General features: G+C 46.5%; 1 protein-coding gene across 1 annotated transcript; it reads right to left on the reverse strand.

The window, feature by feature from the left end:
• Positions 1 to 1,456: 1,456 nt before the first annotated feature.
• CD2 (CD2 molecule) lies at positions 1,457 to 12,696 on the reverse strand. The gene is made up of 5 exons (XM_042038085.1): positions 12,493 to 12,696; positions 9,343 to 9,639; positions 7,362 to 7,604; positions 5,063 to 5,182; positions 1,457 to 3,445 (listed from the first exon to the last, which is right to left on the reverse strand). Exons 1-5 carry the CDS (start codon positions 12,551 to 12,553, stop codon positions 3,219 to 3,221), a joined length of 948 nt encoding a protein of 315 aa, XP_041894019.1. The 5' UTR covers positions 12,554 to 12,696; the 3' UTR covers positions 1,457 to 3,218.
• Between the last annotated feature and the right edge of the window lie 11,472 nt (positions 12,697 to 24,168).

Below are 24,168 nucleotides of genomic sequence, written 5' to 3' on the forward strand. Positions count from 1 at the left end.
GGCTTCAGGACAACTGAGATGATACCTATCTGTCAGAATGAAGAGGAAGCTGATGGACAACACAGTCCCACCTGGGTGTTACCTCCACATCAGCACCCGATTGTCTGTTGCAGAATAAGGACAAAATCAGTGTCTTTTCCCCATAGTTTCCTTCTGGCAAACATCTCAAGAAAGACTTGTACTAGCATTGGTTTCCTACGTGACCTTTTACAGACTCAAGAGTTTTAGTTTAGGAATTAAATTATCTAGCTGTCTCCAGCACTGCCTGTGCCAGAAGTCTAAGAACCTCCCTCTGGACAGGTTAATAGCCAACAGAGATAGAAGCAGGTTCTGGCTACTTTACTAGAAAGGCCAAGTTCGGGCAGCCAGTGCTGCTGTTTTCCCATGGATTAATGGTGGGAGAGAAGCTTTGTATCTTCTACAGAAACAACCATTGCTCTTTTGGGTGCCTGCTCAGTCTGCCCATGTGGTAGGTGCTACAGGACCACAGCACAACCACAGACCTGCTTTGATCACAGGGCTGCACCTCCCTGCCACTCCTTCAGCGGCAGCTCTGGAGCACACCACCAAGCAAAACTGATCCCTGCCAATACCCAGGCAGCAGAAACTGCAGCTCTCCAAACAGGGGGGGATGAGGCAGCAGATAGACAAGGACAAGCCCAGCACATCGATCATCTCATCTCATCCCCCTTAAGAAGAATAGTTAAAACCACTTCATCTCATGACTCAGTGGTACAAAAGAAGAACCAAGAAAGGTTACAGCCAGAACCACCAGAGCCAAGCACATCCTGTTATGTCTTAGGTCCCAATGTCAGCTTGTTTTCCAGAACTGAAATGTCCACTACAGCATAAAAGCCTGAGATTTGAATGCTCCATGACACGTTCAGAAAAAGAGAGCTCTACTTGGTGCCTTTTTGATAAGTCAGCATTTTTTCTGAACGTGTCATGGAGCATTGATAGTCACCACTGTTTTCGTGATGTCTCATGTTTGTTCCTCATGTGCTGCAACGGACAATACTTGTACAATGAGACATCACAGAAACAACGGTGACTGTCAAAAAAATAAGGAGTAAACCAAAAATAAAGTATTGCTCTGGTGAACTTTCCATACTCTTACCTAGTAGTATTTTCTTGCCCACCTACCAAGGACTGTGTTTTGGTGTAAATCCACCCAATAGGGATAAACCTTCTCTCCCTCTCTCCCAGGAAGGACCCCCACACCAGTACCCAGGAAAGCTCTGGCAGCACAGGACAGGCAGAGCATGCTGCCACCACAGGCAGGCACAGCAGCTGTGTTCACCCACACCAGCCTGAGCCCACCAGCTCCTGGCACTCCTGCACCTCCCAGGGATGGTGTGACACCTCCTGCATCCCTGCTTCTGTGGCTCAGGGACCAAAATGTTTTTGTTGCCTCCTTTGTATCAAAGTGAGATACTGAAGTACCAGCACAGCTGTGAACTAAGATCATCTGCACCCAGTCTTCTCTTTATTCATTCAGTACAAGGATATAGCATATGGTATGTTACAAAATAAATCATGGAACATTTACCAAATGCAACTTTAAATAGCGAAAGCCTGAAATCAGCTGCAGAAAGCTAAGGCAAGAGCAAGTGGCACTCCCAGGGCTGTTCCCGCTGTTGGAGTTCAAGTGAAGTGACTGAGCTCTGGAGGAGGCAGTGACTTCCTTTTCCTGACAAGTTGCCTCCTTGCCCTTATACCAGAAGATAAAAATAGTCAGATTTCTCAGGAGAAACAAGGCACAGCTGTTTTATCTCCCCTGGCACATTTGGGATAGGCCAGCCTAAAAGAGGTATTAGGTGTTCTTCTGCCTGACACATCAGCCAGCTGGCTGGGTGTCTCATGCTCCGTGGCTCTTGCAGCTCTCTCCTCCTTCACCTGCTCTGCCTTTTCTCCCAGCTGGGCCACTGTACCCATTCAGACCCTGCTCTGAAACAGGCCTGTGCTCTCAGCTCCTCAGCTGTCCTGTAGAGGCAGTTATGGACATCCCCAAGGCCCAGAGGAGCAAGCAGTGTCCAGCACATGGGAAGGTGATGCAGGTGCATGTATTGCAGTCCAACTTCTCCCTTGGGGATGCAGATCTCTCAGCAGCTCTCTACCATCCCTGGTTATACATGAGGTGTTACCAGCAAAATCAAGAGATGCGGTCCCTCACCCTCAGCAGGGGGCCCTGAGATGGAGAGCCATGAAAATTCAGACAGTGCCACCAGTAATCCTACTGGTTGGCAGTTTACAATGCTTGTTTCACAAGCCAAAGGATACCAGACCTCTTCTATGCAAAAAAAAAAAAATTGTCTGGATAGCCAAACAGACTTATGCTGAGAATAAAGGTTTATTTTCTTTGCTAAAAAGTCATAGAAAACTGAGCTGAAACAGCCCTTGGAGAGGCCATGTAGCACACTCCCCTAGCCCTTGGCAGGATAAAGAGGCTTCATAGAATGTTGTCTCATCCACCCTTTGAAACCCCAGTGCTGAAGAAACTCTCCCAGAAATCTCAGTGTTTGATTAAAAAAAAACCAAAAAAACAAACCTGACCTAACTCTCCCTTGCCGCAATTTAATCCCACAGTTTCTTTTCTAAACACAGTGGGAAAAGGGAGACGTTTATTCCTTTCCCATTTGTGTTTTTCCCACACAGGTGCTTCAAGGCTCTCACACATCCTTTCAATATTTTCTTCTCTGCATTATACAACACAAATCCTTTCAACTTCAGACAAATATTTAATTACATACAACAAGTTTTTGGTCCAGGAGGCCATGTATTTGGTGCTGAAGCCAGAGAGCTGTCCTAATGTGTAGCAGGAGATAAAACCCTGTAAGATCCAGAAGTCCATTTTGTCTCAGTTGAGCTTTAGCTTCCTCTTGGTGTAAACCATCCAAAAAGCACGAAGACAACAAGGTGTGGTAAAAACAAGTGAACCACAGAAAGACACAGGTTTCAAGGCTCAATGCTCCATATCCTAACATGAAGACACCCGAAGAAAAATGGCCACAGGGATGAATGCCCATCACCTTGAATCTCCTCCACTGGGTCTCTCGTCTCCATTTGATGCTCTCTAATTTTCTGCAACGAAAGCTGCTGTTTCATAGCTGAGCGTTACGCAGGGCTGGGCAGGAGGGGCTCCTGGCTGTCAGAAACTTTCTTTTCCCAGTGAACGGTGGAGCAGAGAGACCAACAATCCCTCCTGCCAGGATGTCTGCTCAAGGCCTTTCTCTCGGGAGGTTCGGAGTCCGTGGCTGCGTGCGGGGCCGTGGCCGGGGCTGCGGCCGGGGCTGCGGGGGCAGCGCTTGCTGCGGCCCGTGGGGCTGCGGCAGCGGCCGCTGCTGCACTCGCAGCTGCCTCGGGGTGGGCGCGGACGGAGTCTGAGGCAGCTCCCGCATCCCCTTCTCGCGGTCCATGGGCAGAGTCTGCATCACTCGCTCCTCCTCTGCAACAACAGAGGGACCCCACAGTCAGACACGCACCAGGAAGAAGTCAAAAGGCCAGAGAAATGTCCTTGGCCCGAGCAAGGAAAAGCCAAATACTGGTTTTTAACCTGCCGCTCTCAGGTGCTCCTGCTGTCCCAGTGAACAACAAAAATCACCTCTGCCTGCACATCCCATACCAACAGGAAAGGTTTTGGCTGCCTTGCTGAGATCAAGGGCATTTGGGGCAGCTCTGCCCTGTCTGTTGGGGGAACCAGCTTTGTCAGGGAGGCCCCAGTAGACATTGATGGACACCCCCATCCTGAGCTGCTCTGTCCCCTTTTGAAGGCTACTGAAGAGGACGTGAAATCTAACCCCAGGAAGCAACTTCAAAGCATTCTGTCCTGCCATTATCTGTGCTGGGATTTCCAGATATCTGGAAGCCAGAGATCCCTTTTGCCAGCATTAATTTTCATGCACAGAGAAGAAATAAATTCATACCAACTGACTTCTGATCACTGACTCATCATTTCTGAAATATCACTCATCTCAACTTAGGGATTGAGGAATTTACCTCTTGGGACACTGAGTTGGCCTTAAACACACAGAAAACTGTTTCAGAGAGGCTAGTCACCATAAAATAATCACTAAAATATCAGTTCTCCTTTTTTTTTCCAGACTCATTTTCTTAATTCCTGCTGAATCCAGGCCCAAGAACTGAGAATACGGTGTCACTGCACAGCTGAGGCAGTGATCTGTACCACTCAAAAGAGAACAGGCATAATGTAAAATAATACTCAGCTGGCTGTGCTCTCACCAGCATTGTGCTCACAAGGTGTATGAGGGCAGGACTCAGAAACAAACCTTTAAACAACCTCCCTCCTGCTTTAGCCTCCCCTTCCAGGTAGGCCAGGCAATTTTTGTTGAGCAGCAGCTCAGTGTCCTCTGTCCACCCAAACCAGCAGCAACGCCCAGGCCATGTGTAATTCCAGGCAGCCTCTCTGCCAAGTCTCAGAGCCCACGCTCAGAGAATACTCTGGCAGAGTGTTTCCAGCAGCCTTAAAGAAGCGTGAATTTTGGACAACAGATGAAAACTCTGCACACTGAAAACCTCAACTCTTCAAATGTGCCCCAAGTTGGACCTCCGGTGTCACCAGCCCTCCAAGGATTTTGTTTTGTAGAGAGGGCAAGTTCCATGAGATGCTTGAGGAAACACATAGAAAAGCTGAGCTATTCCTGCCCCTGCTCACTATCTACACTCTTTCCAAATGATACTAATGATATCAAGGATCACAATTTTCTACCAATTTAATGAAAACAAATCTGCTGACAGGATACCTAAGTGTATTTTAGCCCAACAGATGCTCATAGCTGGTGGCCTTGGCCAAGCTTTAGAGGAGCAATTCTTTCCCCACAAACAAACCAAAGGCCTTGAGAACAAGAAGTCCTTTGCTCAAAGCATGTGTCAGAAAGTGAGACTAGCAATTCCAGCTGATCTGCACAGATTTAACATATGCTAAAACCAGGTTACTGCTCATGTAAATGCAGAAAGCATGCTCCTGACCACAGGGTTGCTGTCAGTGGGAAGCTCTAATATTTTAGGTGGCTGGATAGCAAAACAAAGCCCCTTAAACACTTACCATAATCTTCATGCCTTTTTGTTTTCTTCCTTCTAATACAATAAATAAGACAAATCACAAGGATGACAAAGAAGACTGCACCTCCTGCTATGCTTAAGATGAGATAAAAGTCCAGCTTGCCTAATAAAGAGGATGAAAGAGAATGTTAGATGGAAAGAAATAACTTGCACAACATCTACTTAGAATGCTGCATTTTCTTCCATTGACTCTAAAGGCAGGCCAGTACACACCCCACCCTTTTCCTTTTCCCTGTACACAGCAGAAAGCTGGTGCTGCTCATTGTGGAGAATTCTGATTGCTCCCTGATGGATTCAAGTTCTGCAGAAAACTGAAACCAGAGCACTCATGTGTGCCACCTCTCTGTATCTAAATTACCACCTGTTCTAGTTGCCAGTGTTACACCAAGGTGTAGTTTACTTTTTCTGTTCCTGTTTGTCCCAGATGAGAGCAAGAGGAGCCCAGGCAGATTCACATACCATGTGTGAAGGCACTTCACTTCCATGAAAAGTTGTCTGAGCTGAAGCCCACCTGAAATGTACCTTGCCTGTAAAGGTCAAAATTCAAGATGATTGGCCTCAAATGCAGGACCAAGAGTTCATGGAGGGTAGCAAGGTTAGAAGGAGGTTTGACTGCAAGATGAGAGATTTTTAATCTAATATGGAGCTGGCAGAGTCCTGCCACTACGCAGAAAAGTTTGAGAGGTATTTAGTTTGGGTAGGAAGAGTAGTGCTGCACAGTTTTAGAGGGTTTTTGGTGTCTAAGAAATGCTATATTTGTACCTTAAAGATCATTGGTATTTCTCTGTTAATGATGTGAGAAAAAACAAACTCTCCCACCCAACTCACCCTTTCTCAATGGTGAGAAAAAGTGAAATCGAAGTTTAGACAATGGCTAATGTCTGTCTATAGCAGCAGTGCAGGCTTGCCTGGCTTGTGTCCTGGCATGGGCAGCTTCTGCCAGCAATTCCTCATCCAGACAAGGTGTTTGGGATAGTTTGCCCTGTCTTAAACAGACCTAATCCAGCAGCACACTTTCATACCTGGCTCCAAAGTCCATGCCACATCCTGCTCGCCCCTTCCCAATGCTAGCACGAATGAAACTGTGCAATCCATCAGGTCAAGCAGCAGCAAAAAACCACATTGTCTGGTTATTTTTGAAATCAGGAGGATTCCTCAGGAAGCAACAGCTGCACCAGAGAACAGAGGCCATCCTGTCCCTCAGCTCTTTGCCCTTCAGTCAGCCTCAGCAGACCTGGGATCACTTCAGTAAAGCCTTTATGGCTTAAGGCTTGCTCCCTCCCTTCTCACACCATGGGCTGTCCTTCAGACTTGGACTTTCCCTAAATTCACCATGGCAAAAATAGGTAAAAATTGGAAATACTGATGCAGCTCTTGTGAGCCCCTCCCCACTCTCCACCAGCTCCAGCAGGAATCTAGAGCAAGAGAATGCTTCAAGCAGAGCACTCTTGGTTGGGTGGGATGACCCAAGCCTGGCAAATTCAAGGACTTTTCCTCAGTACTGCACTGGAATTCTGAACTTTGACCTGAACACCACACCCAGCATCATACCAGTATGATCTGTCCTTTGCTTGTGCCTTAACTTCCAAGATTTTACATGGGAGGGTGGGGGGATGACGCATATGATGACTTCTTTTGTCTACTGAATCATTTTCAGCATGACTCTACCCATTTAAAATGCAATTTTAATTCAGTCCTTTGCTGCATCTGTGGTTTAGAAAGATGAGGCTTCATCTGAATAAGAAAACCATGGTACATTTGAGCCATACTTATCTGACTCACGTCACCCCAAAGCAAAGTTCTCCATAACTCCTCCCCTGATTTCTAGGCCAAGCTGGAGAGTCCAAGCAGCTTATTTTTCCCCTTGTGAGAGCACTCATCCACATCCATGGGTAGCAGGCAACTACCACATTTATAGATATGATACGAATTTCCCACAGGAGGAGGGGAGGAGCAAAATCCCCCCCCATATCTCGCTGCCCTTGGCTTGGCCGCCCTGCCATCAGAGTAGGAATGCCTTAAGGATAGCAGTGGGGCTGGCAGCAGCAGGATGGGGAGCAGGGAGATGTGACAAGGCTGGAGAATGCCAGGCAGAAAGCACAACTTGCATCCTGGCTAGCACAGCAGCATCAGCTCCCAATAACTGTGTTGGGATCAGACTCACAGTACTGGGTACTCGGAATCTCTGTGCTCCTGGTGCCTGGACCAGTCCTACAGATGTGTGCAACTGCATCAGGCTGTGTGCTCCACCCTAGCACATTCTGATGAAAAAGACTTCTTACCTGGGCACTTAATTACTTTTTCGGTCATTTTTTCACTGACTTGGTTCTTAACGACACATCTGAACATCCCAGAATTCCGCCCGTGCCATTCCAACGTTGTTGCATTCTTTTGGATCTTTTTGCCAGTGGGTTGAGTCAGTTCTATTAGAAAGGCTTCATCCTTAGCCTTCTGTTTCACTTCACACTTGACAGATACACTTTTATTCCTGCATTCAGCATTGAGGATTGGCTGAGGGACAGGCTCTGAAAAAGAAGGGAAGGAACACCCACATGTGACATGGTTTCTCCTTTTGAAAGCCTCCATTATTAAGCAGAACAGAGAATTAACCCCAAATCGCCAGCTAATGAGACCACAGAAGACTGAAAAGCAAATTAGACCTCTACTACAGAAGTAACAAGGCAATAATAAGGAAAATGCAGTGCAGTAGCCTACATAGTTGGCCTGGTAAAGCAGAGCTGGACACCAGGCAGGTGAGGGGAGGAAGCTCGGTCTTCAGGTGGATGGGAGGAACTCAGAGCCACAGCCCCCTCCACCTCTGGACCCTGTGTTTTAGTGCAAGGGAAGTTGGCCCTGCTCTGCCTGTGCCTTTCAGGAGAGATTTTCTCTAAAGCAGGAAAAACTACGGAAAGCTACTTATGATGCTCTGTGTGCTACCAACAGCACTCAGCTGGCATGACAGCACAGCATGGAAGCCCATCAACCCAGAATGGAAAACACAAAACAGACACTTCAGCTCTCAGTGAGGTTATGCCAGACAGAACTGATTTCTGTCTCTTCTTATGCCCTGCAAACAACTAGCTCCCTTTTGGTTCCAGTTTCTCTATCACTGGTGGCACTGAAAGAGACAGAAAAGCCTGCAGGGTTTTCCTCAAGTAAGGGCAACTGGCAGGGACAGCAAATGGAAAAAAATATTTCTACCTTTAAGACCAGATAAACAAAAACCTGTCAGTGCCACCTCTAATTTCAGGCAGTGTAAGTTATAGAGACTATAAATTCTAGAGCAAATAAGGGCTGCTCGTAGCACACTCAGTCAAGGTTCACACCATGATATCTGCAGCCACCCTCTCCTTGTGAAGCCCACTCCTCTTCTGCAAACTGGAATCTATCATTCAGAGGAACATCCCAGTGGGAAACACACCAGTCCAGACTCTGGTGATGGAGTTGTGTGAGGATATCATTGAGACTATATTTTTTTTTAACAGCTGTTTGTCCAGCCCCAGTAACCAAGGGGTAACCTGGCTGACAAATTATTCTAGCACCCGACAACTACTACAGGACTTCCAAAACCATGTGTCAGAGGTAATGCAACCTCTCTGCTGCACAGCAGAGGACATAATACAGCACACAGCTGGGCTGGAACATTAACCTTGACCTGAAACAAGGACACCCCAATGACACTTCAGTGGCTTAAAACATGAGCAAGAAGCATCAGGCCCTGATGACTTCCAGAATCTGGTTACAGTAATAGTTTCCAAAGCAGTGAGACACCCTCACTGCTCAGCAGCCCGTTAGACACGGGGCCTCCCATTGCACAGAAACCCTGCTAAAACCATTCCAGCTGTCATTGCTGCCTCAATAAGGTGTCATTTCTGTAATCTCAGCTGATGCCCACAGACTCAAAGAGGTTGGCAAAGGTGTACATGCTGGCTGAAGAAGGACAGAACAAAACTATCCTCTTTTTGGGGAAAAAGCCATGCTGTCCTATAGCTTAGAGGTCAGCTTACAGGTAGAAACCTGATGGCTGACAAACAGGGGAGCCAGAATGAAGCCAGGGATTTGAGGCCATCAATAGGAGCAAGAGAAGGGAGACGAGAGGCAGGCTGCTGTCAGTGGCAGGAGGAAAAAGGTATGTCCTACAGAAGTCCTCCCACTCCAAATCAGAAAGGAGGGCACTGAGTAGGAAAGGCTGTAGGAGAGAGAAGAGAATACCAAGTCTTGTTCAGCTGTGCTGGGAATGGTATGGGAAAAGCAAAAACTCACCCTGAACAAAGAACATTATATTTTCTTCTGCCTTCAATCTTCCATCCTGCTGATAAACCAGCACCGTGTAGTTTCCGCTGTCCGCTTTCTCCAGGCGCTGGATTTGCAGAGTCCCATTTCGCAGCATCGCACACCTGCACTGCTCCTTGTTCACATAGTGCCTAGTTCTGTCATTTTTGATCTGAACCAACCTTTGTCCACCTTTCGACCATGTTGCCTCATAGATGCTCCCAGGAGCAGTGATGCTGAGAAGAGCTGTCTCATTCACTGCCTTGTAAATCAAGCTGGTGCTGGAACCTGTTGAGGGAAGCACAGCCAGCCCATTAGTGGTCTCCAGCAGCCCCTGCTGCTGTGCTCAGCAGCCACAGCAGCCACCCAAAAGGCTGTCATTTGCTATGCCTCCCCCTTCCTGAGCTGCCTAAGCCTCTCTGCTTTTCTGATGCCATCTTCTGCCCCTGCTCCAAAGCACTTCTTGATTGTTCATCAGATAAATGCCAGCATCCAATTTAATTCTGAGAGGCAAGAAAGCTAAGAGTCTAGCTTTCAAAGCTGAATTTATACTCTGGCTGACTTACTTGGAGTGACACTGGATGCCAAGATTCATGGCCACCCATTCACTTAACCATGAACTTAGCCCTTCCTGAAAAGGACATCACTTCAGTGTTTTCCACACGGCACAGGCTGGTACCCTGAGTGCCCATCACTGCAAACATTACTGCAGACAGCAAAAATAGTCATGTCCCTGGACAGCAGAATCATTTCAGCAACCACAGGGGATAATTATAGTAGCCCATGTCAAGCAGTGAGTGAGTGTAAGGCACTGAACTGAAGGCAGACCCACTGCAGTGCCCCTTCCTCTCCCATCCCAGGCATCCTGCCCCACTGGACTATATCCACTTGATTTTTCTAGCACAGGATCCTGATGGGGCAAGTAAGGCAGGGAGAAACAGCGACCAGCATCATGCAAACTGAGGGGGCGCAGGAGACATTACAAGAAAAGCAATTGCCAAAAAAAAAAAAAAAAAAAAAAAAAAAAATCTTTTCTCTTCCTTCGATTCCCTTCTCTAGAACAGTTAAGAGTAGGAGCTTCCCAAAGGTGGTATCAGGACTGGGCACAGCACCTGAGCATGGGGATATTCAGAAAAGCCAAGGCTACTACCAAACGTCCATCATGTTTCCCCCAGCAGGGATGACGCACTCCTGGAGCGGTGCCCGGGTGCTCTGCCCGCTCCCCTCCAAGCTGCTTCGGCCACAGTCTTTGCAGGCCCCATCTCTGGTGAGCCAGGACTTGGGAAACTTTGCTGGGAGGTCATTTCAAGTGAGGTACTGTCCCCACCCCCGTGGCAGGTGGACAGCCTGCAGGAGGAGGTCGAAATCTGCGTGCGAGTGTCAGGTGGGATAAGCTCACTGCTATCCAAATGCACGCGCTCAGCTTATTTTGTTTGTCGTTTTCTTGTGTTCATTCCTCCTCAATTTACAGGGTGAAGCCAATCAGCAGGAGGAGATTTCCCTTCCCATCACCACACAGAGCTGGTTCTGCTCTAATTTTGTATATTTCAAGCACTTTTTCCCCACAGAGAGAAAAACTGTGTTTATGCATATTTTTATTACAGTCCTTCACTCCTTGTATCTAGGATAATGATAAATGGCACCACAGAGGAAACTGAAATCCAGTGGCTATTTCATTAAACTAACATTATTAGAGATAATCAGAGAACTAAAATAGCCTGCCTCTGCAACAAGAACATTAATGCTGTAGTGCTTCTGGCAATTCACCACCTCTAAAGAGAGGTTGCTCTTTCAGCACTGCCTTTCTTACAAGGTATTTGACATATCTAATGAAATATCCTGAAATAAAGCTATCAACTAAACAGCCTTGGAAGCAGCTATGCCCCACACAGATGACACTACACATTACACCCAAATATTTGAATTCTGGTACTTGTTTCTGCTCAGTTATGAACAAGTATTTAGAGATAGTAATAGTATTTCTGAGCATAACAGACACTACTTACATTTTCTCTCTGAAGGTAAAGAAAAAAAGTAGTCTGAGTTCTCAAGGATAATTCAATGGCATCTCTATGGACCACCTAAATGTTGATTTGATCTCCGTAGTCTTTCTAGTGGAAAGCTGAGTATCCCACACATATGATACTAAAAATCTGTTTAGCTAATGAAACAACATTTCTGTTGTTTCATAAACAACATAGTTGTTTAGTTGGCATAAAAATGCCAACTAAAATGTGCTCCAAGGGGCAGAAAGGTTTTAACTGAGAGCCTACAGCTCACTCCCAGTCACAAGAAAGAGTTAAAAGAAAAAGCTCCCATAGTAACTTTAGAGAAGGAAGGAAGCCTCTGAAACAATTTTCCAATCAAGGGAATAATCCTCATTTCTGCTGGGGAAGATGTTTTATGGATCATGTACATTAAAAAAAAAATCCTTATTTATCTATTAATTTTGTTCTGAAGGAAAAGCAAAACATCAAACAGCCATACATGCAATCTTAGTGGAATGAAACAGAGGAAAAAAATTATGCAGGCTTATATTGTCTCCATCTCCTAAAACCTTCTCTAATCTATGAGTTAGCACCTTAATTAAGTTTTTAGATTAATATTTTAAAAAATTATGAGAACAATAATATGCAAAATATAAAAGTTATATGCAGTTGCTTGCTGTTTTCACGTCTTAGACTTCAACTCCACTGAAGACACTGAAATATATCACTCTGTTAATATTTATGGAAGAATATAAATTGCACTTTCAAAAGATTTGCACATCTTTGATAAGAAAAGAAAATTACATGCAATAATGCACAGTGAACTGGATCTCTAATGTGGTACAAGCTACCTCGAGGGCAGAAAGCAAACTGCATGCTGACATTTCTCATTATACATGTGTCAAATTAAGGCTCATTAACTTAAAACCAAAACTCTTTACAGCTTATTATTATAACTGGAATAGGAAACTCAGGTCCTGCCCTCCCCCTGGCTGAAAATTAAATCAAATAATAATAGCAATAACCCAGATATCTTCACTCATTGAAAAAGTGGAACAAGTTTCTTATCAGTAGCAGCCCACCAAGTTGTAAATGCTTTAAAATGCAATTTAACATCAGCCCAAAAGAGCAAAAAATGGTAAGAAAAACTCACATTTTACACTGGGAAATAAAAGCAGCAAGCACTTGACTAGGAAAATCCTCCTAAAGTTCATTTTCAGGGTCAAAAAAATCCAGTGTTGCCTTGTCTAATGATAGCTCCTGGCAGGTGAAAGGATTTTCTGCTGTGAGCGAGCAGTGATGGGACATGCTGGCGCAGCCCTTGTGCCCTCCTCCCCTCCTCCAGCACTTCTCATTTCTAGCACAGGCGGAAATAAGTCTCAACAGGGTGTTTTGTTAGCATGGAGGCAACATGTAGACACAAAGAAAATGGGCACTAAAATGCAGGAATGCCCTGGAGGTTTGTCCACCCAGCTGGAGGGCCAGATGGGGCCCCTGTCCTCCTCAAAAACCCAAAGAGCTCAGCTCCAGCATCCACAAGCCACCGTCCTAGTGGGAGGGATGCAGTTTTTGGGTGGGGCAATGATGGGAATCCTAATTCTCCCCCACAGCCTCAGCAGCAGCAAGAGGACAGCAAGCCCAGGACCCCCAGTGAGGAGCAGGCGGCTGTTGGACAATGTTTAGGAAGGAGACACACTTCTCTTGGAAACCATCAGGATCAGCTTTGCATCAACATCTGGTGCATGAGGGGCTGGCCAGAGCCACAAAGGCATCCTGCAGCCAGGGCCAGCAGTTTGAGCAAGCTGTGAGAAGGATGAGCATGGAAGGAGGTGAGAGCACTGCCTTGATCTAGCCAAAAACCAGCCCTGGAGCTGGCTGGTGTGGGAAAGACAGTGAGGAAAGGAGCTGTGAGGAGGCACAGTAGCTACGTCCAAAAACATGTGAGAAGCTAATAAAGTCTTTATCCCTGATTCCAATATGAAACAGATGGACTGATGAGGATTTTGAATCTTATCCTCACCAGCATAATTCCTCTGCTACAGTAGCCACTGAAATCTTCCAGCTTTTCATCACAGATGTAGGCCAAGAAAGAGGTCAGAAGAAAACCTGTGGCACTAGAAATGTACAATATTAGGTAAATCTTTCTTGTTCGTTCATTCCTCTTCCTTGAAATTAAAGGAAGGTCTTGTAAGACACCTCCCTTCTCCAGCTTAATTTTTAACTGGTACTAACGAGGTAAAAACCACTCCTTGCAGGAAAACCAAGGTTTCTTCCTTCTTTCTGCTTTTGTTTCCTTACAAAGCATGCACACACAAAAGGAGAGAGGAAGCAACAGCAGCAAGATCACATTTCTGTGCCTGACCTCCACCCTCTGCGGCAAAAAACAAGCAGAGGGCAAGGGCTGCCACACCCAGGTATGTCCTCAGCCAACCGAGCTGTGTTGAACTCTTGGACACATCTGCTTCCAGCCCGAGCACCTAAAGAAAGCTGGGTAAAATGCAGCAACCCCGATTTGTCCTCCGTTTTTTGGTGGTTTTTTGCTTGGTCCATAAAGCAGAGCAGAGGGAGGCCCAGCATGCTGAAACCACTGCCCACACTCTGCTAAACTTTGTCTCCCTTCTTCTTCAGGGCAACAACCCTCAAAGTCCCCAGCTGCTTCCAGGGTACCCCTGCATGTTGTCTGTTTGCTGGCACACTCACACCGCCAACACGCTGGGGTGGGGATTGTCCGTGGTAGAAGTGAAATGCAAATGCAAAGACATGTGCCTACGTGAAGGTGAGAGAGAGAAGACAGGCAAAGCTCCACAGCAGTAGAACCAGGTGTAAAAGAATTCCCTGTATACATAATGAAGGCCACTACTTCCAGTTAATCAGTTAGGCATGCCCACATGCCACACCCAGCCTTCTAAACTCACAGCTGAAATGGGTCAGACCAAAAGCCTCTACAGTCCAGCAGACCAGCACACCAAACATCCTGGTTTCTTTTAGAGCAACAGGTAGGCAGGAGCAAGAAACTATTCCTACAGGATATAAAAAGTCTATCCAAAAATGAGCTTACTGTGAGCGGCGAAGAAGCACTTGAGGGAAGGGGTGAGGGCTCAATGGCTGATGTCCCACGTTCACTGGACATCACAGAAGTGACACCAGGCCTTGGTATTCCTGAGTCCTTGGTGCACGTGCCCAGAATCTACTTGCTTAGAGATTTAGTGTAACAAAAGCCAAAAGCACAGCCAAACCTGCAAAGGGCCACATCACTCACCTGCAGCAAGGATTCCTGATGAGATCCTGGCACATGCATGGTCCGTCCCAAAAGCAGCCCCTTTTCTAACCAGCGTCAGAAACCTCCTGCACCATCAGACCCAGCTGGATAAAGGCAAAGCAGCCCATGAGTCTAAGCTCAATCTTCCTGACAGATGAGGAGTGGGGAAATGTCAATATTCTGCCAGCTTTACCCTTCCTCTCTTGAGGAGCAAGACAACGTCATGCTGCAGTCCTGACTGGGCTTTGATTCCCATTTTAGAAGAAGGAAGGGATTTTTTGGATGTTACTTGGAAGGAAGCACTCTAAGTTGCTGCACTGATGTCTCTGTTTTCCCTTCAAGGAGATCCCCAAGAGAAGGCATTAAGGAGAAGGGGTCTGAAGGTATCTCTGGAAAGCTCTGTCTCAAAGCATCTCTCCCACAGCAGAGCTCTGGAAGCCAGCATGTACCTTCAGAGATGTGGCATGAGATAAACATCCTGAAAACCACTACAGCAGAGAGCACTGGCAGAGCAGCCCCTGCACCAGCCAGAGATGCCCTCCAGGGCAGAGGGACTGGCACAGAGAGATCTGTGGCTGGAGCTGTGTGTGGTCACAGCCCAGACACCAACCCAAGCTGTGCTGGGCAGGACAAAGGGAACTCTGCCAGGCCTGTTAACAACACTGCTCTCTCACTCTTCTGCTCTCTCCTCACACAGGAAGTAACACCACTGGATTAAACAAAGCCAGCTAGAAAACCAGGGCACTGATAGAAAAGCAGATGTCTCCCAGCACGGTGGTGCTGGGCCTGCTTTCAGCTACACCTGTCCTTAGTATCAAGCTAAGGATGCTTGAGCCCTGTTTAGCCCATTGCATTGCTACACATCCCCATCTTCTGACACACAGGAGCAGAGGACTGAGCACAGCCACGACAGTGGGCTGTGTCTTTGCACATCTTTGCTATCTGTGGCATTGTTTCCACTGTGGAAGCCACAAAGCGCTGTGCTCATACACGCTTGCTTTTGTGGCTTGCTCTTTCCTTTACACTTCTGCTCTTTGTAAGACAGTACACAGTTTCCTCACAGGGAATGTAAGTATCATACCCACACTTCTTTGTAAAGCTGACAGAGCCCCCCACATCTGAAGGCAACATCTCAAGAGACAATATGCAGCTGCTCCCAGCTCTAAGTTCTCACCTTGGTGATGAACCAATAAACATTCATGGCTGAGGCTTATTAAACAAAAAAAAAAAAAGATTGCTATTTGATCTACTGGAAAAGAAAGACTACAAATACACTTAGCATGCTCTTCACTGAAAACTAGATTTGTAGCCCATCTGATAGTTTGTGTCATCTTCTCTGGTATGAAACTTAGGTTATAGTAACTGGCATTTGCATGTGAGTCAGACATCCTGCACTAAACATCACCCAAGACCTTCACACCTCTAAATTTCTCACAAAGACAGGCCCTCGATGAGACACAGTGTGTGAAGAGAAGAGCAAATGTGATTTTGATTGGAATGTCAGATGGGTAATATGTGGAGGAAGCTTTGGGGAAGGGTAACTTTACTCTTCTAAGCTCTTCTGGGTTTATACCCTGGCCAGGAAGACTAACAGCTGGGCTCCATCTGGGTTGCCCTGGATAGCAGCTGAGGGCTTCCTGATGGCACATTCCCCTTTACTGTAGCTTTTTACAAAGCAGAAGAAATTGTGGGCAGTGGCTGGAGCATGAAAAAGCACAGTCGGCCCTGGCAAGTGGAGTTCCCCCTGCCCTATGAAATGCCAGGGAACTGCTGGGTCCTACATCAAGTTTCAGCTATTTGGCTGATGAAGGACACATTTTGCCTCCTCCTCACCTCCACCTTACTTCTGTCAAGAAAGTAAGAACTCCAGCTTGAATGAAGTGGTGCAAATATGAAGAACAATAACTGAAAATAGAGCTTTAACCGAGGGTTTGGCAGGGATGCTGACTCAGTGCCTCAGGGTCAACTGAGAGCACTGAGCTGCCTGTACACAATGGAAATATTCCAGAAATAGTGACACAAACACAGACACACACTATCAGTAGTGTACTGAAACACTTATCTGCACTAACCTTTTTATTCTTCTCTACAGAAAGGTAAGCAAAAGCTTTCAAACCATGAGTCATGCAGAATAGTCCTCAGCTGATTATTTGAAGAGACAGAATTCCCCTGTGATATCCATAATCCCACATAGAATATCCTGAGGTGGAAGGGATACACAAAGATCAGCAAGTTCAACTCCCATCCTTGCATAGAACAGCCCCAAGAACCACACCATGTACCTGACAGCATCGCCCAAACAATCCTTCAGCTCAAACAGACTTGGAGCTGTAACCATTTCCCCAGTAAGCCCATTCCAACTCCCCAGAAACCCCTGGGAGAAGGGCCTTTTCCTGTTATCTAACCTAAACCCCCACCCCAACACAGCTTCATGCCGTTAAATCTTTAGCCCCAGGTGTTCTCTCTCAGACTCATTTTCTTCTTTTCCACCTGTAAGCATGTGTCAACAGCCAAACCTCACAAAAACCACCCTTTATTTCTGGTCTGAAGGAACATGAGCCCCTCAGACCGAGCAGTCTGACAATCTGTGGTTCACAGCAACGACTGAGGCTAGAGCAGATGGCAGCATCCCATCAGTTATTCTTGCAGGTGGTGCACTTCAGTCTTGCTGATGTTTTCCATCACCTATAATGTTCCTAAAATTAGGACCTAACTTTCAGCATTCTTATTCTAGTAAATTCAGTGGCATTACTACTGCTGCAAAAGGTGTTGGCTTGTTGGCATGCTGCAATCAATCTGCCTTATACCAGAAGCCAGATAAATGACCAGAAAAGCCTCTTCTAGTCTTAGCAGTGGTAAATACACAGAGACCTGTATTAAGGACAATGTGCCCCTTCATCACGAGAGAATGGATGGACTAGCTACCTGAGAAAGACAATAGAAGAACAGCTGCTCCTAGAAATACATCCAGGAAAGACAAGCTGTTGCTACCGTCTAAGTAATCTTTTGGACAAGACCTGACACTCCCCAGAAACCATCAGCTTAACAAATGCATGCATACCTGGTGTTTTGTACAATATTTTATTCTATTATAGTGCTATAAATTCAGAGAGGAGTGAGGGACAGCTGGAAATGGGTAGGTGGGAGGTTGAGAAGTGATCCGGGAGACCGAGCACAAACAACTGGGTAATACATTTCAGTACTAAGCACATTCATTCCTAGGAGTGGCCCTGAATGGCCTTTATATAGTTCCCACACGCAAAGGGAAGTCTTCCCTTCAAATGCAAGACATTGTTGGCATTTTTCCTACAAGTGCAGCCCCTGGGAGGCATGTATGTGGGCATAAAATGTCCTTTCTACTAAAAGACCCTGCATAAACTTCTCTGAAGCATCACTGTGGATCCTAAAAATGTCTGTAGTTTATTTATTAGACAGTGGACGTGTGAAAGCAAAACAAAAGGCCCATTATGTGGCCCCATATATATGTATAAAGAGGTTTGGCCCTTATTACTGGGAAATTAAGACATAAATTTCTCAGAAACATCTGAATGACCTGTCAGCACAGTCTTGCTGCTGCTCTCTGAAGCAAGAAAAAGTGTCTTGATGTCTTTAACACCACTTATCCAGATGCTTTTTGCACTGTGTACACCTGGGGCCATGAGATCCAGTGAAAATACAAGTCCTTTCCTGCTCAGTGCAGATCCTGACTTTGCAGCTCAGTTTCCCCTGCTTCTTCTCTGGTCATACAACTTTCCTGTGCCCTGCGAACCTGTTTTTGGCCTCTCTGCTGTTTGTCTGTTCCTACATTTAAATGCATCACCTCACCTAGTCCTGCCAGGTAGCAACCTCAGTGTGCAGGGACAACAGAGTGGCAGGATGGGCTCAGCTCTGGGGTCCACACCCCACACGTGTAGCAGGAACCACAGCAGTGTTGGCAAAGAGCTTTTTCCACAGCAGGGGAAAGCACAAAGCTGCCTGTCTGTCTAAACATTTATGACCCGCAGCTGCTGTTGTCTGCCAGGAAGGGTAATGGCTAAGGTGCTGTGTCACTGCATTTCTGAGAATTTCTGCTTTTCAAGATCTCAGTGAGGCAGGTGCAGGATGTTCTGTGTGACGCAGGTGAGCACCAGGGCATGGGTGGCAACTTGTGGCTTTCCACAGTATTTCTGCCAGGGCAGTACTTGGAGCCCAACTCCTGTCACATTCCTGACAGTCAGATGGTGTCACCATTCTTTTCAGCCACCCCTTCACACTTCATTCATGGAAGGAGCAGCCTTTTTGTTAATTCCAGGTGTCTTGTGTTCCCTATGTACAGTAAAATCTTGCCCAACCTCAGCGGGCATTTTGCAGAGCAGGAAGTTTGCAGTGCAGCCTCAATGGAAAGTTACTGTGCATGCCTTGTGCCCTCACAGGTAAGATGCACTGGGTTAGAACCACAGCTGCCATGGTTATTTGTGTTATCTTGGATATTCCTTTAAACTCTGCAGCATCAGTAATTCAGTATAAAAACAGGTATCTACTTTCCTCTTATGCTGAGGTTTTTAACCATCGGGGCTTTTTCAGATAGATGAGATAAAATTCACGGCAATGTTGACTCCTACTGATTTTCTCTCCAGCAAAGAAGGGCCTTTCCATCTGCATCTGGTTCTCTAGAGAATGCTATAAACAGATCTTTGTACTGGCCAGATAACAAAGCTTCAAACTCTCAACAAAAGGCAGGGAAACAAAACTCCTTATCAGACTGAATCATCTGAAGAAAAAGTCCCAAACTCTTGACAGCTGGGCAGAAATACGTAAGAAGAGAAGCTGAAGTTGCACAGCTTTCACCGTGACCTCCTATGGCAGCAAGAGAAATCCTGACCCAACTTGTGCGCAGGAAAGAAAGAGAGCTGGCGCATTCTTACCTGTATTCAGGGTACCTAAAAGGCTGGCTGGAGTCCTGCCTTTCCATCACCCTTCTCCCATCTCATCTAGCAAAACCCATTCCAGAAAGTGACATCAGGATAAAAATGCTGGAAAGGATTTGCTAGAATGAGGAGTGGGGGGAAGAATAAAGCTTATTTCCTGTTGGCTGCTATCAGATTTGGGTTTACTCCCCTTCTTGGGCTTATCAAAATTAGCACAGCGCATTCCCTGCAAACGGCTCAGGAGAACGACAGAGAGGAGTGAGGAGTCCCTGCAGCCCCAGGCAAAGCATCGCCTGAGGGGCTCAGGGGGCTGTGATCTACCGCCAGCAGAGGAGTGCATCTGTCTGGGGAACACGATCCATGACGAGCGTCAGGGAGAGCAGGCGTGAGGAGAAAGCAACAGCAGCTGCAGCTTCCTGGAGGACAGCATTTCATACTGCCTGAAGAGTTTGCAGGATGATGGAGGACAGACCTTGCCTGAGACCCCTGCAGCCTCCCCACCTATTTAAGGGAAGAAAAAGCATCTCTGTCTGCCATTACTCATCGCCACTTCTGTACCCTCAGTCATTAAGCCCGTGCCCTTTCTTCCGTTTGGATCCTGCACAGCAATCACTCTATCTGCATCCTCATCGCCCTCCTCTTTCTGTCCTGTCACGGTTCATCCTGACGCGGCAGAGACAGCAGCAGCAGAGGCTGTTCCACCCAGCAGTGCTCCTGCTCCAGGTTCAGACTGTCACACCCTGCAGGTGCTCCTGCTCCTGGCTCGGTGTGCCCCCTCGGGAAAGCCTCCACCAACTTCTCCCGTTGGCTGGATGTGAATGCCCCTTCACACACAGCTCTGAATCCCACCCTGGCTGTCCCAAATTCCCTCGATATAGGTTTGCCTGTTGTTTCAGAGGAGAAATCTGATGCCTATTGCTCTGTGATTGAAAGCTTTCACAGGAGTGCAACACAAACTCTTAGTGCTCTTTGCTTCAAGTCATCCTGTCAACGTCACTACTGCAATTCTCTTCACGCAGACAAAAACACCATCACAAGATATTTTTCTTTCTTTTTTATTTGTTTGAAGGCGTCTTGTTACATGATTTCTCAGTATCAAAAAAAAAAAAAAAAAAAAAAAAAAAGCTTTTAAAACTGCTTCATTCCTTAGTTTTGGGAAAATATGTTTTGCCCTGAAAGACGAAGTTGTATAAACCAAAGATGAGACAGCAGTGCTGGCTGGAGGATAGGCACCCAGCTGTACTTCTTTATTCCATTTGCATATGATATGGGAGTAGACAATAATTCTCTCTAATGTACTGCATTTGCAATTCCAAAAGATTTGCTGAAAACAGCCTCCAAGTAATTCTTGGTCTGTAATACATCTAGTTTCTGTAGTGTTAGACAATACTAAAACTATCAGTAACCATCATCAGTTTTAAAAATTCTGCAAAGAGTTTCCAATAGTAACTATATTTATATTAGCCATAAAACACACACTTTAGACTATAGCCCCATTCAGTATTTTATCATGGATATTGGCTACGTGTGACACAGAATATGCTAACCAGAAAAATAGATCAATTTAAAATTAAGCTGACCCGTATTTTCTACCTCTGCAGATGGGAACTTTCCTTACATTAGTGTTTGGCACAATGAGCACAGTACAGCTGTGCCAGGTACACAAACTTGCAAGCATAATGAATGATTTTAGAAAGTCAGGTTCCTGCTGACCTCATGCTTGATGGGAGAGTGGGGGAACCTCAGGGACTAGAAGCTGCTTGGGGCTGAAATCCCACCTCAGGCAGGAAATATCTTCATGAAGGTGACAATGATGCCATCAGCATGCATAGGCAGAGCTGCTCTGTGCTCTTCACATACCGCTGGAACGTACTTCCTCTCCAGCTCAGGGGTTTAGCCATATTGGAACACCCTGAAGTGCTCTTTAGGGTGGGTGTCTCTGTGGCCCAACCCCAACTCCCTCATCTTCCTGATCATTCAACATCCTTGGCCTTCCAGGCAGTCTGCTTTGGTACAGGCAGGGAACAGCGTCTTCAGACCCTATCAACACTCTGCATCTCAGCCAGATCGCTTGGTGGTGACCCAGAGGGCTGGAATTGGGGCTGTCTCAGCCCCAGAGCCGACCAAGAGCTTCACTTCAGCCCTTCAGCCACCTGGAGCCACCAATTCAAGGAGTGCCATTCAAGGGAGAGCAGCCAGAAAGACTGCTGCACTTCCCTGTGGTCCTGCACAGCCCAAAGAAATCTGCTAAGTGATCATACCAAAGTTAAGTTAATGTTGATATAATTAAAACAACACCTGCCAGCAAGGACATGCAGTGATAGGACATAGGACAATGGCTTCAAACTGAAAGAGAGTAGGTTTAGGTTGGGTATCAGGAAGAAATCCTATTCTGTGAGGGTGGTGAGGTACAGGTGGCCCAGGGAAGCTGTGGCTGCCCCATCCCTGGAAGTGTTCAAGGGCAGGATGGATGGGCCTCTGAGAAACCTGATCTAGTGGAAGGTGTCCCTGCCCACAGCAGGGGGGTGGAATTAAATGAACTTTAAGGTCTCTTCCAACCCCAACATTTCTATGATTCTATGATTTGCTTGCTGGAAAAGTACAAATATTTAGAAGGGCTTAGGGCCTTCTAGGTTCTCGGTAAAGACTCCCCAGCTGTCTGCAGCCACATCCTCTGCCTGAGAGATGAGTAATGTAATCTTGCAGAAAGGAAATGCAGCGTTTACTCAGAACAAAACCAATGCAGGACGCAGTAGTTGTCAAAGGTCCCAGGGTCCCCAATGACTGGTCATGGGCTTTCCCAGCCTGCTTTACACCAGAGGATGAGAGGGGAGCATTGTATGTGCTCAGGGTGGTGAAGTGTAGGCAGGGTTTCACTGCACCTAGGCATGGAGCAGAAGGAACAAGCAATATCCATATGCTAATCCAAGCTTCTGCAATGACACATCACGGAATTCTGCTTCCACCTCAGGCAGAAATGGGTGACGCTGCCCTTCTTGCCCACTTCTGGTACCGGTTCTGTGTGTTTACCTACGGAAATCTGTGGGGCATCTCTCTCCTTCTCACCTGATGGTAATAATACCTACAGTTTGGATCTTACAGCACCACGAGAATTTGCTGGAAATGGTTTTAAATATATCTATCTGTGACAGTGCCTTCTACAGCTGAGTCACACATGAACCTCTTGTTTGCTTGTTTTGAAATGAGGTGCAATAATTCATGAAAGGTGACATGAGCTTACCATGTACATGCCTAAAATCTAGAGCTTTGTTTTCAACTACACAGAGATTTCTATCAGAAGTTCACACAACCACTGCTTGCATCTCTCTTCAGTACAAATGCTTCATCTGCTGTTGTAAGCTGACCATTATCAGCTTTGTCTATCTGCCCTCAGACTCCCCAGCTTCTACTCCATTGTTCCTGTAGAGCTGAGGGTAACAGGGAGGGCTGGTCCTGCAGCTCCACACAAACTGCTGCCTCAGCTCCCATGCTGGGCTCTGAGGGAGCACCCCAAGGGCTACATACACAACCCTTGGGACATCAGGCAGAGCAGCCTGTGGTAGAGGTTGAAAAACAGAGCACTGTTTCATTACTGGGATGTGGGAGCTTTTCTGACATGAGAATTTTGTGGGGATGAGTTCATCCTGAATGCTAAAAGAAATCTACAGGGATCATTCCCCTTTCTCTGCTCACCATTCTACAACACATTTCTTGCTTGCTTTTGCTTTCACTTTGATCTTAAGTCAATTAAGTTCATTCTCTGCTCTCCTTTTATGTTCATAAACTAAATGAATTACATGATGAAAAGATTACATATTGCTTTTCATGTCAGTTGTTGCTTAGCACATGCCACAAGCAAACTCCTCTCTTCCCACCATGAAGCATTGACACAGATACAAATCTAAACCTCCATTCTGTATAGTGCTATAAACCACTGGTGGGTGGATATCACATCCCAAAACACCCACATTTCCCACAAAGCATAGCTCCCCTTGTCCTGCCAGCACTTGATTAGCAGAGGGGTGGAAGCTGCACTACTCCCAGCCTTCCCCAGTCAGGACCAGTGGCCAGAGAGGACAGTGACTGGCAGTTCCCATCACCTGGAAAGCACCAGCTCCCCAGAGGAGGCCAGAGGCACCCTGACACCAAGGACTCTCTCAGCAACCCAGAGAGGGCAGGGCTGGCATGGCACAGCCTCACTAAAGCCACCAGAAGCCCCACGGAGGCAGCCCAGGCACGTCTGATTCTGGTCAGATTCCTGACAGCACCATGCCCATCCACACCCCGTTCCTCTGTCAGACCCAGGCCAGGAAGTGTCCCTGCTGTTTCCTGGGAGATGCAGCACCACAGGCTGGAAAACACCTGCAAATTCAGGCAGATGGCTCCTCGGAGTGCTGGGTTTACAGGCTGCAGGATGGGATCACCCATGCCCAGGGACAAGTTATATGCCACTCTCCTACACCCTCTCCTGGGCTGACTTCAGATGAATGTCCTCATGATCTCTATGCCCTTGACCACCCAAGTCAGCTCTAGCCAGCAGTAACTTGTTATCACCTTGCTTTTATTTGGCTGTGTATAAATTTGAAAACAAGCCTGTACTTCCTGTAAAAACCAGAAAGAGACAATTATTAAATAACAAAACTTAAACATTTCTGAAACAAGG

This window comes from Corvus kubaryi, unplaced genomic scaffold, assembly GCF_017639235.1.
Source record: "Corvus kubaryi isolate FWS band 111438036 unplaced genomic scaffold, C.kubaryi_AGA036_p1.0 37391, whole genome shotgun sequence".
Lineage (NCBI taxonomy): Eukaryota > Metazoa > Chordata > Aves > Passeriformes > Corvidae > Corvus > Corvus kubaryi.

Excerpts from the sequence above, each read along its gene's own strand:
- CD2 (XM_042038085.1), bottom strand. The coding sequence starts at position 12,553 with ATGAACTTTAGGAGGATTTTCCTAGTCAAGTGCTTGCTGCTTTTATTT. Across the intron at positions 9,640-12,492 it reads TTTATTTCCCAGTGTAAAAT|GTTCCAGCACCAGCTTGATT; the intron begins GTGAGTTTTTCT and ends TTCCCTCAACAG. Across the intron at positions 7,605-9,342 it reads TATAATGTTCTTTGTTCAGG|AGCCTGTCCCTCAGCCAATC; the intron begins GTGAGTTTTTGC and ends CTTCTTTTTCAG.